This window comes from Borostomias antarcticus (genome assembly GCF_949987555.1).
Source record: "Borostomias antarcticus genome assembly, chromosome: 20".
Taxonomy (NCBI): domain Eukaryota; kingdom Metazoa; phylum Chordata; class Actinopteri; order Stomiiformes; family Stomiidae; genus Borostomias; species Borostomias antarcticus.
This window is the reverse complement of record NC_140253.1, coordinates 7,042,047-7,057,664: the sequence shown is the minus strand read 5'-3', so window position 1 is coordinate 7,057,664 and position 15,618 is coordinate 7,042,047. Positions and strand designations below refer to the sequence as shown.

The 15,618-nt window shown below is 42.6% G+C and overlaps 2 protein-coding genes across 2 annotated transcripts in view; one reads left to right on the top strand and one right to left on the bottom strand.

Moving 5' to 3' along the window:
- Nucleotides 1-5,933: 5,933 nt before the first annotated feature.
- LOC311322434 (putative E3 ubiquitin-protein ligase HERC3) lies at nt 5,934-13,034 on the top strand (the record flags this gene model as incomplete). Its single annotated transcript, XM_084454499.1, has 20 exons — nt 5,934-6,159; nt 6,307-6,400; nt 6,631-6,707; nt 6,813-7,034; nt 7,380-7,471; nt 7,700-7,830; nt 7,922-8,033; nt 8,303-8,424; nt 8,520-8,579; nt 8,674-8,779; nt 8,925-9,129; nt 9,414-9,544; nt 10,415-10,576; nt 10,953-11,093; nt 11,384-11,550; nt 11,726-11,792; nt 11,962-12,032; nt 12,189-12,372; nt 12,512-12,623; nt 12,817-13,034. The coding sequence occupies 20 exons, from the start codon at nt 5,934-5,936 to the stop codon at nt 13,032-13,034; spliced, it is 2,700 nt and encodes an 899-aa protein (XP_084310625.1).
- A 2,180-nt stretch (nt 13,035-15,214) lies between these two features.
- Nucleotides 15,215-15,618, bottom strand: part of osbp (oxysterol binding protein) — a gene marked incomplete at its 5' end in the record, with an annotated part of 10,074 nt that continues 9,670 nt past the window's right edge. The window contains one exon of the mRNA XM_084454585.1: nt 15,215-15,609. Coding sequence (XP_084310711.1) covers nt 15,467-15,609 — 143 coding nt within the window. The 3' untranslated portion in view covers nt 15,215-15,466. The remainder of the gene's footprint in view (nt 15,610-15,618) is intronic.

The following is a 15,618-nucleotide window of genomic DNA, read 5'->3' as shown; positions in this document are numbered from 1 at the left end:
GGTGACTTTTGTACTTGCGCAGTTGTGCTTTTCTGGTCTTCCAGTGACTTTTGTACTTGCGCAGTTGAGCTTTTCTGTCCGACGCGCGTCCACGAAAAAGTTCACGTTTATGTGAAATGTAGACGCACGTTCCTGGCTCTCTCGGCTCTCCCCGCTTTGATTTAGCAATGAAAACCGGCTTGCATATTAACCTGTTTTTGTTAAATATATCCATTGGAGAAATTATTTTTTCATCCAGGCATCTTAGTTTTAACAGGTTAAATATAACTGAACATGTTTTGTTTGCTAGTAGATGGTATTCATTCCGTTCGCGATAACGTTATTGCAGCCAGGCTAAATTCCTCCAGGGAGCCAGTGACCGGCGAGTTGAAGAGCTTCACTCCCCGCCAGCAGGAGCTTTGGCCGCTGCTACCGCATCTCGGATAACCCGCTGAGTTCGTGGCTGCTATTTCACATTCGCCCTTGATCAATCCCAATACCGATCCATGGTAATAATGAATCAATCGTTCAGATCAGATCGGCAGTGCTGCATGCATGTTACAACATCATTGTTAGCTTTATTAACATAACCATAGCCTACATTTATCTCTCTAACGTTAGGCTATCCATCTTACACCAGTCGGCCATTCGATAGCTAGAAGCGGTCAACGCCAACGTCGTTAACGTTAGTCGTAAACTTCACTTTAGATTTCGTAGGGCAATGGTGACTAATACTCTGAGGAAAAACCCCACAAGCAGAGGTCTTTTCACTCTTATTGGAAAACATTAAATCATTAAGGGTTGACCTTGAATAATTTCTAGGGTTAGGCCTAGTAGGCTCACTAACCACCTGAGAGTCCAGTTTGAAGCACTACTTAGCCAGTCTAGGTTAAAGTCACCCAATATGATCAGCTCCTTATCAGAATTCTGTGAGAATATTTCTGCTAGTCTGTCAATGGAACTGGCATCTGCAGAGGGAGGATACACACCAATCACATATATTAAATGACTAATTCCCAGATCAATCTTCAAGATCAATACCTCAAAGCATTTCGGAATAGTAATAGCATCAATAACAGAAGCAGTAAAATATTATTTAACAAAGATGGTTTGGAGGAAACAACAGACAAACTTGATGGATGGAAATAAAATATATGAACATTAAATTGATTGATTTGATAGGAAATATCTCTGATGCATTTAATGGTGTAATTATACAGTCTACTATAGTGTACATTTCACATGTTGGAGTAGCAGTGGCTTGATGACTCCCATCTCGGATCAAGATCTTGCACCTTCCTCAGAGTAGTTTCAGAGTGCTCAATGATACTGTATGATACTGCATCAATAGCTGGAGGTATGCGCTCTTTGATTGTCCTTATCAAGTTACAATGTGCAACTGATATGAGCTTAGAGAACTGAAATGTGACATCATACAAAACTGCATACAAAACTGAAATGTGACACATCATCAATGGGAATTATGAAACCAGGAAGTCTTGAATAATCACACCCAACCACTGTGTCAATTTGCTTTGCAAAGCGAGCTTTAATAGGGTATAGATTAAAAAGGTACATACATGTACAAGGATGTAAGCAAACACATCAATTCAATAACATTATTGTCAAGCTACAGCAAGATATGTCAATCTTATAGACATCATTTTGATATCCAATACATTTTTCAAACATTCAATCGATACATATTCTGCATGCTAAATCAAAACAAAAGGTGAAAGATCTTTTTTTTCATTATATTGTTTCAAAGATGTGTGTTCAGTTGAATCATTGCAGATGCGCTTTCTATAAAAGAAAAATGAAAATAGTAATCACATCAAGTCTTCTGAGCCCTCCAAATCCACAAACACACTTGCTTCCCTTTTTGGCAAACAACCGTTAAAGATAAGAAAGTCTCCACCCACGTTAAGCAACTTTCTAAGCTCACTCTCAAGTTCTGCAACACTGCCATACTCTGTGACCTTGGTGTCCTCCTGAATGTCTAAATTGGGACAGATCGCACCCCCAGACTTGACAGGCTTGTTATTGTTGTCGGTGCAACAATAAGCACTCCAGTAGTGACTGGGCACATTTACACGCTTGTTCTGGTCTACCCACTGCTCACTTGGGACCACCCCAACAATGGCATACATCTTAGAACAGCCAGCACTTAAAACGTTCTTCATCTTATTCTCATAGTCCTTCCACACCACCTGGTTCATTTTCGGGTCTTGCGGCGCTACGTTTGTGTGCGTCATGGTGGCTTTGGAGGGGTCCCCTGCGGCGTGGTGTCCTGCTGGGTTCAGGTGACCGCGGTCATACTTGCCGAAGTTGTCCTTCAATGCCTGACTCCAGGCCAGCTTGTACGTCTGTCTGTATTGTGGGACTTGTTCCTTGCAGCCGTGGATGTTGTTGTAGTTCTTTATCTCTGTCAGAGAGGTGAGCTTGTCTGCCTGTTTAGGTGGCAGAGTAGGATGCACAAGCTGGAACAGACAAAGGATTCAAGATGAGATCAGTAGCACTGAATTGTCCCTCTCTTGCCTTAAGACTTTGACCTACTTTTGAGATCATGACTGTATGACACGTCACACAATCTTGAGGGTAATTTATGGAAATAAATGCAAACCTGGGGCTCATAATTCACTATGTCTCCTTCTCTATGAGGTTCCCCTTTGATGTCCACCAGGTAGGCAGAGTAGAGTGGGATTCTCCTGCCTCGGTCGTACAGTGTAGCAAAGTAGTATGTATCCAAATATTTCTGACAGATATGTGCTGGAGAAGCAGCATTATAAGCAGAGAGACATTGCTCATAGTTCACCAAACCATCTGTAGTATCCTTTGGAGTAGGGAGAGCAATGTTCAGACCAGACACCGGAGTCTCCATGAAGAAAGAGTTTCTGCACTTGTCGAAGTTTTCAGCCACTTCCCCTCCGACACCCCACAGGAAGAGCAGACAAGGAAACAGGAAGGACAATGTCCCCATGTTTGACTCTGCAGGGAAAAATAAGCAGACCAATATGTAAATCAGACATGTTCATGGTGTTACATGTATAGCTCTCAGTTATTAATGGGGGTTTAACTCTAAAAATACTGCATGTTTGTTGACAGTATCTTAGATCTGTTCAAATCTCATGAAGCCATGACACACAGGTAAATACTCTTTGTGAAGTGAAGAGGTCAAAAATGAATTTCTTATGTGTCAGTCTATATCTTGAAGTCAAACCACAGGCCTAAATGTTGGCTAATGATTGATACACTGCCTCTGTCACTTCATGCCCCTTTTGCAATCTCTGTTAATACAAATTCACAGCTTGATATTACAAGTTCCTTGGAACTTCTATTAACAGAGTTTGCAAAAAGAAATAAAAAATTATGAGGGACCTCACTCAGTAAAAAAGGAAAAGAAAATGCAGTGCTTTTGAAACCAATATGTATGTTTCTGCACCAAGAAGCAAGCATTGAAGCATTAAAAACTATTGAAAATCGGTATTTGTGTTTACATATGACATGTCAGTTTGTATAACACAATTTTAGAGAAGATGATTATCCAACTTTTTCCAAGTATCTTGCAGTCCCTTGTTTAAAAATTGCCCACCCCAAAGATCTAATTTCAGGACTACATAATGTACTGTAAGTACATATGAGTAAATAAGTCAGAACATTATGCACTTGATAATTTCTTACAATTTCAATACTCACTTTCTGAATTACACTGAGGAGCTTGTTGAGTAGTCTCTCGTCCTTCTTGAAAAACAAATAGACTAAGGCCTTACAGTGTACATATGTATATATTCTCAGGAGGCTCCTCCTACTGTACCACTTCTCCATTACACACACATACACGCGCACACACACCCACACACACTAATATCTTTACTTGTGTTCACATTTGACAAGATATTTTTGAACAAACAATAGATGCACAAGCTTTGGGAATCTCAACATGTTTTCAGGAACCAGCGTCTCCTCCATATACGGACTACCTCACCAGCAGGCCACAGTATGTCCGCCTGCATTTCTGCCTGTCCGATGTGGTGATAAGCAACATGGACACCCCCCAAGCACCTTATACACCTCCGACTTCAGCCACCACTCTGGTGTGTGCCACCTCCAGAAGTTCTCAGACAACTCCTCTATTGTGGGCTGCATCAGGGCAGACGATGAGGAGGAGTACAGGGATGTAGTCAGGACATTCGTTGAATGGTCTGAGGAGAACTAGCTCCAACTCAACATCAGCAAGACAAAGGAGCTGGACTTAAGAAGAAACAAGAGGCCCCCAACCCCTATTACCATCCGGGGGTATGAAATTGAGTTGTTGGATTCATCCAAGTTCCTGGGAGTACACCAGAATAACAAACTGGACAGGTTGGACAACAGTGAGGCCCTCTACAGGAAAGGACAGAGCAGACTGTTCTTCCTTAGGAGGCTCAGGTCCTTTGATGTGTGTAGCAGGTGTAACTGAGTAAAATGTGGAGAAGCTGGTGAAACTCTCTCCTCAAAGGAGCGCTGACAGTCCCTCCAAGGGGGACGTCCATATTGGCACAACTGTCATTGTGTCCACCTCCCAAGCGGGAGACCCGTGTTCTGTAATCCCTAGGTAGGTGTACAGCTCATGCAGGTCATACATAGGGATAGGTTTTGAGTTAATGGTAAATTCAGGGATTTTGTAAACTTAAAATATATACCAGCGGTTTCCCCTGTCCAAATAACATGAAGCCATCACACACACACACACACACACACACACACAGGCAAATACTCTTTTTTTGTGAATGTCTTATCTGCAAGTATCTCATCTAGAAGACAAACCACAAGCTGAAATGTTGGCTAATGCCTGTCACTAGTGCCCTATTCACAACCTCTGTTAACACAAGTTCCTTGGAGTTTGCGAAATATAGGTAGCAGAGCGCAACATAAAGCAACAGGGTTGGACAGATGAGGGTGCAGTCACACAAAACCAGGACAACCAAACTAGGCAATAATGAATTTAATAACAAAATAGCAACACAGGGAACAGAGAGGACTAACAGTGGCACCAAATAAAAAGCATAATCCAAAATAATACCCCCCCCCCCCTTGACAGGCACCTCAAAGTAAAGTGGGTGGTGCTCACTCTAAACTGGAGTGTTAGACAGAAGGTAGTCATGTGTGTGTGTGGAGATGTAAACTGTATCTCAACTAGTCATCTGCCCCTGTTTGCAAAAACATAAAAAGGGTTAAATCACAGAAAATAACTAAGGCTGTTAACCAACTAACATAACTTTAACCAAAAGAGTAACAAAAGAGAAGCTTCACATCAAACTAATGAACAACCAAATCACACAGAGCTCTACCAACCAGAGCCCTGCCCAGGCAGGAAAGAGAAAGAACTGGAAAATGTAGTCCCAGACCATCTAGTGTCTACACAGGTGTATCTATCAAGCGGTGCACATGTTTGTGAGTTTGAAATATATTTGTGAACCACAAAAATACATTTGTGAAACAAGAATTTATTTGTGAATCACCAAAAAAAATTTGTGAAACAATAATGTATTTGTGAATCATAAAAAAGACATTTGTGAAACATGTGGTGTATTGACAAGTATTGAAACAGATCTAACCCCATAACTGTAGGTTTCACTTTCATTTTCCGACGGCACTTTATAATCTACCCATCTACAGTAGCCTAACCCATGACTGTAAACGCTGTGCCCCAAGCTGTGTAAAAGACTACGGTTTAGCCTATGGGTTTCTGTCACACCTTTAATTAGCTTGTCTTCAAATAGCATCAATTGTGGTTTATAAAACAAGTGTATATCTTATCATCACCCGAGTTTCTGTTCTGAGTAAACATACCAGGTTCACTTTCGTTTCTTGCGTTGCTAGACTTGCCTATATAAGTGTTGATGGAATCGAGCTGCCTTCAGAATTAGACAGTGCGCCTGCATATGAGTTTCTTACCTCGAGATACCTCCAGGATGTTTTCATGGGGAGAAGACACCAATCATGGCTTCGGTTTAAGGAAGCTGGATGGTTCAGATACGACCGACCCGGATAATGTCATTAATTTCACAAACCTGAGATCCAGCGTCCGTTACGTCTCTGCGGGTCACAGCGTGGTGGCGTTCGCCAGGAGCGATGGAAAGGTGTCGGTCGTTCGCATGCGAGAAGATCAACATGGGAAAAGGTCCACAGGGAAACTGAGTAAGGACCTTTACCCTCTTGTGACTGTTATCAAGTGATTCTCACCATTCTAACTATGCCTACCTATTTCTAAAGTATGTATTCTGTTGCACTGAAAAACGTTAAAACTAAGTTTGTATTTACGCAAAGAGTGTGTGAACTGTAAAGAGAAGATTCAGGGCGTCAGCTGTCGTGATGACGTCACTCATCTACTGTCAGAGGACGGCAAGGTTCTCTATTTGGACACATCTAATGTTCCCAGGTGGGCGAACAATGTGTTTGTTTGTGTGTGTGTGTGTGTGTGTGTGTGTGTGTGTGTGTGTGTGTGTGTGTGTGTGTGTGTGTGCGTGTGAGAGAGAGAGAGACAGAGACAGAGAGAGAGAGAGGGGGGGGGTTCCCTATGGTAGACTACAGTTAATTGTGGTGAATTAGTCTTTCTTAATCAGTCAATTCGTCTGTGGGGTCATCTGCTCAGCTCTGCTGTTCCCTCAGACCTCTGGAGCAACTATGCAACAGACAAGTAACGCAGGTTGCATGTGGGGATCAGCATTCAATTGCTCTGACACAAGGTAAATAGCCAACATGCAATGAAAAACCCAAAATACAGAATTACAATGGCCTATATATACCCAGCGTTGTGTGCCCACAGTCACTGACCTCTCTGTCCCATGCAGACGGCCAGGTGTTTACCTGGGGCATGAATACATGCGGCCAGCTGGGCTGGGGGCCAGGCGAGGGCGGATCCCTGCCCCCCCAGCCCCTCCGATCTCTGACGGGACTCCCCCTGGTCCAGGTCAGCGCCGGGGGGGACCGCAGCTTCGCCCTCTCCCTGTCTGGAGCCGTGTTCGGCTGGGGCAGGAACAGCTCGGGGCAGCTGGGGCTCGGGGACACCATAGGTAGGGTATTAGCCTGACCCACAGGTCGATTACATCGATCAGTTACTTGAAAGTATTTGAAAGTAATTGATGTGTTTGATTTACTTCCCAACTGGTACATATGAGACTGTTCTGTCTGTTTTATTGCACTGGGTAAGATGAACCAAGTCCAACCCAAATATTTGACAGTAGTATTTGATCCAGGTCTGGTATGATTGACCTGGTATAATTCATTCTGTTATGCACTGATGAACATACAGTACACTGTACTTGACTAAAAGCTAATTTGCAGGAAACATTAGTTTCCTGAGTGATCATTTTAGTGACATTTGTTTAAACTAATGTTTAGAATATGATTTTCCATAGACAGACATGTCCCAACTCCTGTCACGTGCCTGAACATGAAGAAGACAGTTTTCATCGCTTGTGGGAAAGACCACACTGCCGTCCTCACTAAGGTTGTATTCTCCTTCCAACACATTATCATATACAAGTATACAGTATATAGATATAAACAGTATACAGTATATAGATATAAACAAACTAATAATGCCATGTATGAATGAATACAGCACATTTAGCCTACAAGCTTTACTGAATACCGGCAGTTACCTTACTGTACTGCAGGATAATTATTCTTAATTGTGCATTTTTATCGTAACGTTGGTACTGTGTTCCCACCCCAGGGAGGTGTGGTGTTCACATTTGGCTGCGGTCAGTACGGACAGCTGGGGCACAACGCTCTGAGGGACGAAACACGACCTCGGCTGGTGGTGGAACTCTGGGGGTCGGAGGTCAACCAGATAGCTTGTGGAAGGTAGGCCACACCCGCTGTTAGATGATAACTTTAAAAACTCCCCTTTTCATTTTAATTAATGACTCTTTTTTATACTGTTTTTCAACTTAAGCCATCACACACTGGCATTCGTGGGCTCCACCAATAAGGTGTACTCTTTTGGACGTGGGGAGCAAGGGCAGCTGGGAAATGGAGTACAGATTGATCAGTCAGTGCCTCTGCCAGTAACATTATCAGAAGGTAATATTACAGTACTTCATGTAACATGCAGTTGTCCTATTATAACTGTGATAACAACAAATCTTCCTCAACTTTTCAGAGCATAATGATGACCAGAAAGTAGAACACATATTTGCAGGTGGAAATCATTCATTTGCAATGGTCACTTCTGCACAGGTACAGTATGGACAAATATGTTTGTGACAATCGACTACAGTATTTTGTATAGCAGTTTGTTCTTGCTAGTTAATAAAATACATCAAACTGTTGACAGGAGTTCCAAAAAGGTCCTAACCAAAAGGGTGTGGCCAAGGTGAGACGGCAAACATTGGATGACGGAATCGTTGACGAATTGATCTCAAAATGTGACACAGCATCATGGAAGAAAATACAGAAGTAAGTATGACCTATTTGTTAGAAAGCTAACCAACAATATTAACATTTCAAAGTAAGGTAATATAATGAATAAAACATTATCTAAACTTTTTCAGGGAAATCAAAAGAATATTTTCCACTGCGTCCTGTCTAAATGGGAGTTTCGTGGACAAAAGGTAAAAGCACACTCCCTGGAATTCAGTGATTAAATAGTAGATATGGTACGGCACTATTTCATGACGATTAATTATTATATCTTGATTCTATCAGTGGTGATAAGCATTACCAAACCTCACCAAAGTATTGCGGTCTGGACATGTCACTTGCGAGACGTTTTTTCAAGAAGCTGGCAAAAAAGGAGAAACTGATCACAGAGGTATTTTCCAATTTATATAACACCATTAAATGTTCTAGATCATTCAAGTTAGCTCCATTTAGTCAACTACTGAGTTAAAGTTACTGTTAATCACTGACCCATGTACAGGAAATCCCATAATGCCCCCTTCTTCGCTGTGCTTTAGGTTGAAGCTGTAGTCTTGAACTCCCTGCTCCCTACCCTGAACGAGGGCCCTGTTGGAGCAGAGGGCCTGAGAGTGTACCTCCTCCTCCCAGAGCTCCTGAGAGCTCTACAGAACCGGTACCGGGACACCGGCAGGGACACAGACCTGACTACGGCAGTCGCTGCCGCCATCTTAAGACTGCACCCTGACAAGCTCCAGGTCCTGGGTGAGGTCACCGATGATTAACCTAAAAGAGTGTCCAGCCAGAGGTTGCTTTAGGCAGAACCCTACCTTTCCAGAGTAAAATTATAATTGGGTTAGTCAATTTTGGTTCCTACCGGAACCAAATGATTTTGCTTTGGTGATGAATGATTCCATGTAGAACCTTTTATTTTGATGTTGGCTTCTTCTTCCTTCAAAGTAATTGATTATTGCCATTCTAGGTTTTGTGTGTTGTGAATCTCAATCAGCTTCTACTTTTTTACTGAGTCTCAATCTCCACCCTAATAGGAGACTTGTGGTCCTCACTGAAGAGGTCTATCCTGATCAAGCACATTGAGGTGTGGAAGAGCACCTTGTCATATATTTTGAGGACTCTCCCTATGAACACCAACTCCACAAGAGTCCTACACCTGCTCAGTGTACTCCAGCATATCCACACAGTCAGTATCAATTCTCTAGATGTCTACTGTCATTCTCAGAACTCTGTCGAGTCAATTTCAATCATATCTTTGTACATTTTTTGTATACTGGATGTTATCATTCCTTTACACTCTTCGTTAAGAAAGAATATGCAGAACTAATGAGGGCAATAGTTGATGAACTATGACCTTTTCATGCATTTCTGAAGGCGGCTGAGAAAGCGGGAAGTCCACAAGCCATTTCCACCAATGACTTTTGCATGGAGGACTTGATGTTAAACCCTGTATACCTACGGGAGGATGTGAAGCTTTGGCGTTCGTGGTCAAAAAAGCAGGTAACCAATAAAGGCATACAATAGTTGACCCTAGTCCTGCTCCAAATGTATTGACATGTTTTGTCATCAACCAAGCTGAATAAAATGAGTGGTTTGTGTCTTTAGAGGATGGTATCTAAAGTGAAAAGATATTGAAAATGACATTCACTTATCAAGTTCTTTCAAAGTGGTGAAACTGACTTTTTTCCCCCATTACACTTTTAGGATGTGACTAAGATGTTGTACCCCATCATTTGCCGATACCCATTCTTGATGAATCTGCAGAACAAGATAATGGTTCTTAGGACTTCTACAACACTCACACAGGTACAATACATTACAGCCATGCCTCTTAGTATAAATGCAATACTTATGCAATAGGGAACGAGACAGTGCTTTTTATCATGAACATAATTATTAAAGGGCGTTTCTGGACCTGTAATCATAGAGAAAGCAGTGTCATTGTGCTTCAGTGCTTTGCTAACCAATGGCTAACCAGGACTGACATTGGGAGGTGTTATTTAAAGACATAAGTAACACTGTTGACTGACTGCAGGAGCACCTTTGGGGCAAGTACGATGTGGCTGTGATGTGGCCTGCAGTACATCCTCCACCATCCCCCTACTTTGAGCTGAGGTTGAGGCGAGCTTCAATCGTGGAAGACACCTTCACACAACTGGGTGCTACACCTCACATTACCTTCAAGAAGCCACTTAGGGTGAGTCTGAAGCTTTGATTGGTGACTATGACTTTAATCAATAGATTAAATAAATAAACTCTTCAAAATTGTACTCGCCGTTCTGGACCTATCAGGAGCAGATGAGTCATGTAGCATAGTAAAATTGATTGCCTCAAAAAAAAAAAAAACAGGTGTTACTTTACAGTCAACAGACTAATTCTTCAAATTTTCAATAAAAAATAAAGATTAAACAGATTAATTCTTCTGGTTCCTGGTAGAACACTGTTAATTAATTTAATAACTTAAATGATGATGTGTTTGTGGCTCTCCAATGAAAGGGAGAGATGTTAGAATTACTGTACAAATAAGACATTGTAGTATATACTGTATTTAATGTGAGGCTTACTTCTCTCAGGTGTATTTCGATGGGGACTCAAAGGTGACAATGGTCTACAAATGGGATTTCTTTCTCCACTTGTTTGATGATCTACTGGCCCCTGAGTCGAAGATGTTCATGTACAATGACACCCAAACGCTGGCTTGGTTTCCTGCCAAGGTAAGTCTTCAGACAAAGACCATCTCCAGAGCACATAAGTTAGGTGGTTTCACATCTGTCGTTATCAGACCACACTGCAGCCCGCTGAGAATGTGTAAGATCTTTGCAGGAAATGAACTGAAGATAGTCCTGAGGTTTCAAAGCTTCCTGGACACCTACAGTACATGTAGGCTGCTGCTGCTTCAAGACTGTCAATACTGTCTTTCTCATGGTCCTCTGAGCTGAAATGGATCATTGGCCTGAATCACATTTGGATATTACCAAGATAAAGTGCCTTTTTTCACCAACAGCCGGCACTAGAGGAGGATAGGTACTTCCTGTTTGGGGTTCTCTGTGGGCTCGCCTTATATGACAACAGCGTTGTACACCTGCCCTTCCCATTGGCCCTCTTCAAGAAGCTAGTGAACGCCAAGCTCTCATTGGAAGATCTGATGGAGTTCAGCCCTGTCCTGGCAGAGTAAGCTGAGTTGCAATTTTTTCAGAGACTAATAATATAGACAAATAGATAATATACTGATAATATAGTATAAGCATTTAGATAATATAGAATAAGCATTTTTGTTAATGATTATCAAATTAAAATTAATACATTTAGGATTACAATATTCATTACTATTTGAATGTTTTTCAAGGAGTTTGCGGTCCATCTTGGAGGACTACACTGACGATGTTGTTGAAAGTTTGGACATGACATTCTCAGTGAGTTTTACATTGGAATTATTGTTACAATTTGACACTTTAGTATAAATAAAGAGGGATACATTGGAATTTGATTATTAATTTTTTACTTACACACTCCTTAACTTATCATTATTAAAAATAGGCTGTTGATTTTCTTGATTGTTTTCCTTACTCATCACAATAACAGATTATATGGGATGACACAGTGGTTGAACTTGATCCCAAAGAACCAGAGAAACTGGTCACAGGTGAAAACAAGTAAGATTTTGAACAATTCAACCACATTGTTTTGAAAAATGAAATTTAATTTTACAATGTAAACATTAGATTTCATATCAACCTAGCTTTTTGCTTTTATACATTTTCTCTCCTGGGCGAACACGACTGGATAATACGTGACATTTTGTTTGACAGGAGGGAGTTTGTCGACGCATACGTGAACCACGTCTTCAGCGGGTCAGTGGCGAGCGTGTTTGAGGAGTTCAGGCGTGGCTTCTTTGCGGTGTGCGACCGAGACGTGGTGGAGCTCTTCCAGCCCGAGGAGCTGAGGGGGGTGATGGTCGGCAAGGAGAACTACGATTGGGAGAAGCTCAAACAGGTCATTTATTTTTCACCGGGTACTTAGTTTATCCATGTTTTCATTCCAGTTCTGTGCAACAGGTTGTTATAGGGTGTAACATGATTTTGAATGGTAAATGGGTGAAATACTCAATTCTATTTTTCCTTTTCAATTCTAGAACACGGTTTATGAAGGAGAGTATTATTTGTTGAAGGACAGACATCCCAGCATTGTCACATTTTGGGAGGTGTTTGAAGAACTGACAGAGGATGAAAAGAAAGCTTTCCTATGTAAGTAGGCCTACCGTAGCCTATGCCACTGCTTTGTTCATTCGACACTTCTCTTATCGCGGGTTGTTTCTCATGCATTTGATCGTGAAATGGGTGTTCAGTTTAGTTTTGCAACTGCATGTTGAGGGCTTTCTATTGCCCACACAAAGAGTCAGACACTTTTCAGAACGCAGCTACCTCTGTGTGTCCTCAGTGTTCGTGACGGCCTGCAAACGCGTGCCCATCCTGGGTATGGACCAGATCCGGATGCGGGTCCGAGACCTGTACAATTCTTCAGAACACCATTTCCCAGAGGCCCTCACATGCCACTGTCTGCTAGAGCTGCCCATATATCCATCTAAGGAGATACTACAGGCCAGGCTAACAGAGGCTCTTCATCACAACAGAGGCTTTTGGAAGGAACAGAAGTAATGCTCGTGTCCGCAATCCAGAATTATTTCAAAATGTCCCTGTTGCACTTCCTTGTTTGATATTGCCTACCTCTTGAAATTAACCACCCCTTTAAAGACAGCAGTAATTGTAGAACTGCACTCAGTACTACTGTACATGTTCAGGTAAATAAATCAGCACATTCGGTTCAAACATATAATTTCTTACAATTTCACTCTGAGGAGTTTCATATTTCATGTCCTCCCTTATTTCAAGGGGTAACTGTTAACTCTCTCATCCTGCCTTCCCAGAAAGACAGAGACAGAACGCTGAAACTGATTTGACAAGTTAAAGATGTATCAATTTATCATTTTGAATACATATTTCTAATGTTTGTCACTGAACACACATTACTCAATGGTATTATTACTGTCAGTCTCAACCCATCCCCCCAACCTCATGCTCTCTCACGCACGCGTGCACACACACACACACACACACACACACACACGCACACGCACACACACAATGTGCAAGTCTTCTCCAGTCAGGTTTATGACATCATCATCATGAGACCCTGACAGATCATAACAGAGAGACAGGGCAAGAATAGCAAACTGGACAGAAGGAAGACAGTAAGAATTATTGGAACGGTAGCACACATAAAATAAGGAATAGATAAAAACAATAAACAAAGGATAAAAAGAACATAAAGATTAATAAAAGCCCCCCCCAAAAGATGGATAGAATAATGATAGAGGGGAGAGAGAGAAGGACTGGAAACCCATGACTATGGTGACAGTAACTTAGTGTCTTTACAGCATTGGCAGGACATTCAACTTTTTTTTTTAGTTCTACAGTACAGTATGTGAATCTGAGAGGGAGGGGGAGAGAATTGAGAAATTCATAGGATGTACAGTAGTCACCGTCTCTCCCTCATTTCTGGACGACCACAGTTAGCTCAATGGGCCAAATGTCAAGTTAATCAAACAGGATCTCTCCTTCTTAAGACGTTCTACCAAATGTCAACGCAGTTGCATGTTGAGTCAAGTTGCACGTCGCTCACGTAACCAACGGTCGGTCCGGCTGGCAGCTCGGTTGCTATGTGGGTGAAGGTCAGAAAATGAGGAGAGTGAACACGCTTTCCCAAAGTACTGACCTGACATATTGTGATATTAGTTACAGTTGTTTAACAATCAGAAAGGCAAACGTCCAGTTTCCAGTGCCACACAATCCCACGCCACTCTGTTCAGGAAATGACCAAAAAAAGAACAAGAAAACTTAGGAACATTTGTGAAACTTAAGGACCTTACAAACACATTATGGTAAATAACATACTCTTACCTACCACGCTGGTCATTATGCATAATAGCACTAATAATTATTACTTCATTAGATATATACACAGGAATACAGTATTTGCAGTGTTCTGCGTTTGCTTTGTATTCTTGCTTTTTTGACTCGACTTTGATTTAAGTACACTTCAAAATTAAAATGTGATTTATCTTCTTTTGGAACACACATGTAGAACTTGTGCGCACACACACACGTAGGCAAGCAAACACACTTCTTCAGCTCGTGTAGTTTTAGACTTGTCACTAGAAAGGGAAACGGTACTATGGTGTTATCATTGCTCACACACACACACACACACGTGCGTGCAAATACACTTTCATATGTGAGCGTGCACGCGCACACATACACACTCATTAATATTGTCTTATGTTACACAGGCTTATTTGGACCAGGTTTCTTATACTGAAACCTGGTCCAAACCTCAATCGGACTTTGGCGAGCCTATTATTGTACACACACGCACACACACACACACACACACACACACACACACACACACACACACACACACACACACACACACACACACACACACACACACATTTAGATCACACCCCTTGGAAGAAGTGGCGGGGACAGACTTTTCCTTGACATTTGAAGCGCTAGTGTCTTAACAGTGAGACTACACCCAGCTGTGGCTCTGCTCCAGCTCCTGTGGACTGACAGGGGTCAGAGGTGGCATGTGTGAACAGGAGAAAACGGAGTGGTAGAAATGGAGTGAGGGAGAGAGAGCCACAGAGCCCCAGGCCTATTCAGAGGCCGTGGCCCCGGGGGGGGGGGTGATGTCTACTCAGTCTCCGTCGTTGTTTAGGATCAAGGCATTAAACGAGAGGGGGGGGGGGGGGGGGAGGGGTCACTCTGTGCGGTTGTCTGTCCCTCTGTTCGTCCGTAGCCTTGTCTCTGCGCACACTCCGCGTTCACAGTGAGAGGGCAGGGGCAATCCCATTAGCTCTGCTGGAAGCGGGGGGGGTCAGATAATGAGATAATGAAGCCCCTGTTTGAACCCCCCCCCCCCCCCAGGTTGATGAGGTGGAGGGGGCTGGACTGTCGTCTTTCCCATATGTCTGGATTAGTCCACTTGGCTGGGGAGGGGGGGTGGGGGGGTGGTTAGGGTTGGATCAGAATATGTCAGGGCACATGTCCCAGCTGCCCTGCTCCTTCGCCTCCCAGTAGCCCCCCTTGTAGACGTGCATGGTCTCTCCCGAGACGGGGTCCTCGATCCTCTCGAACCACTGTGACTGGTAGGTGTCCTGATGGGCGCCTGAAGAAA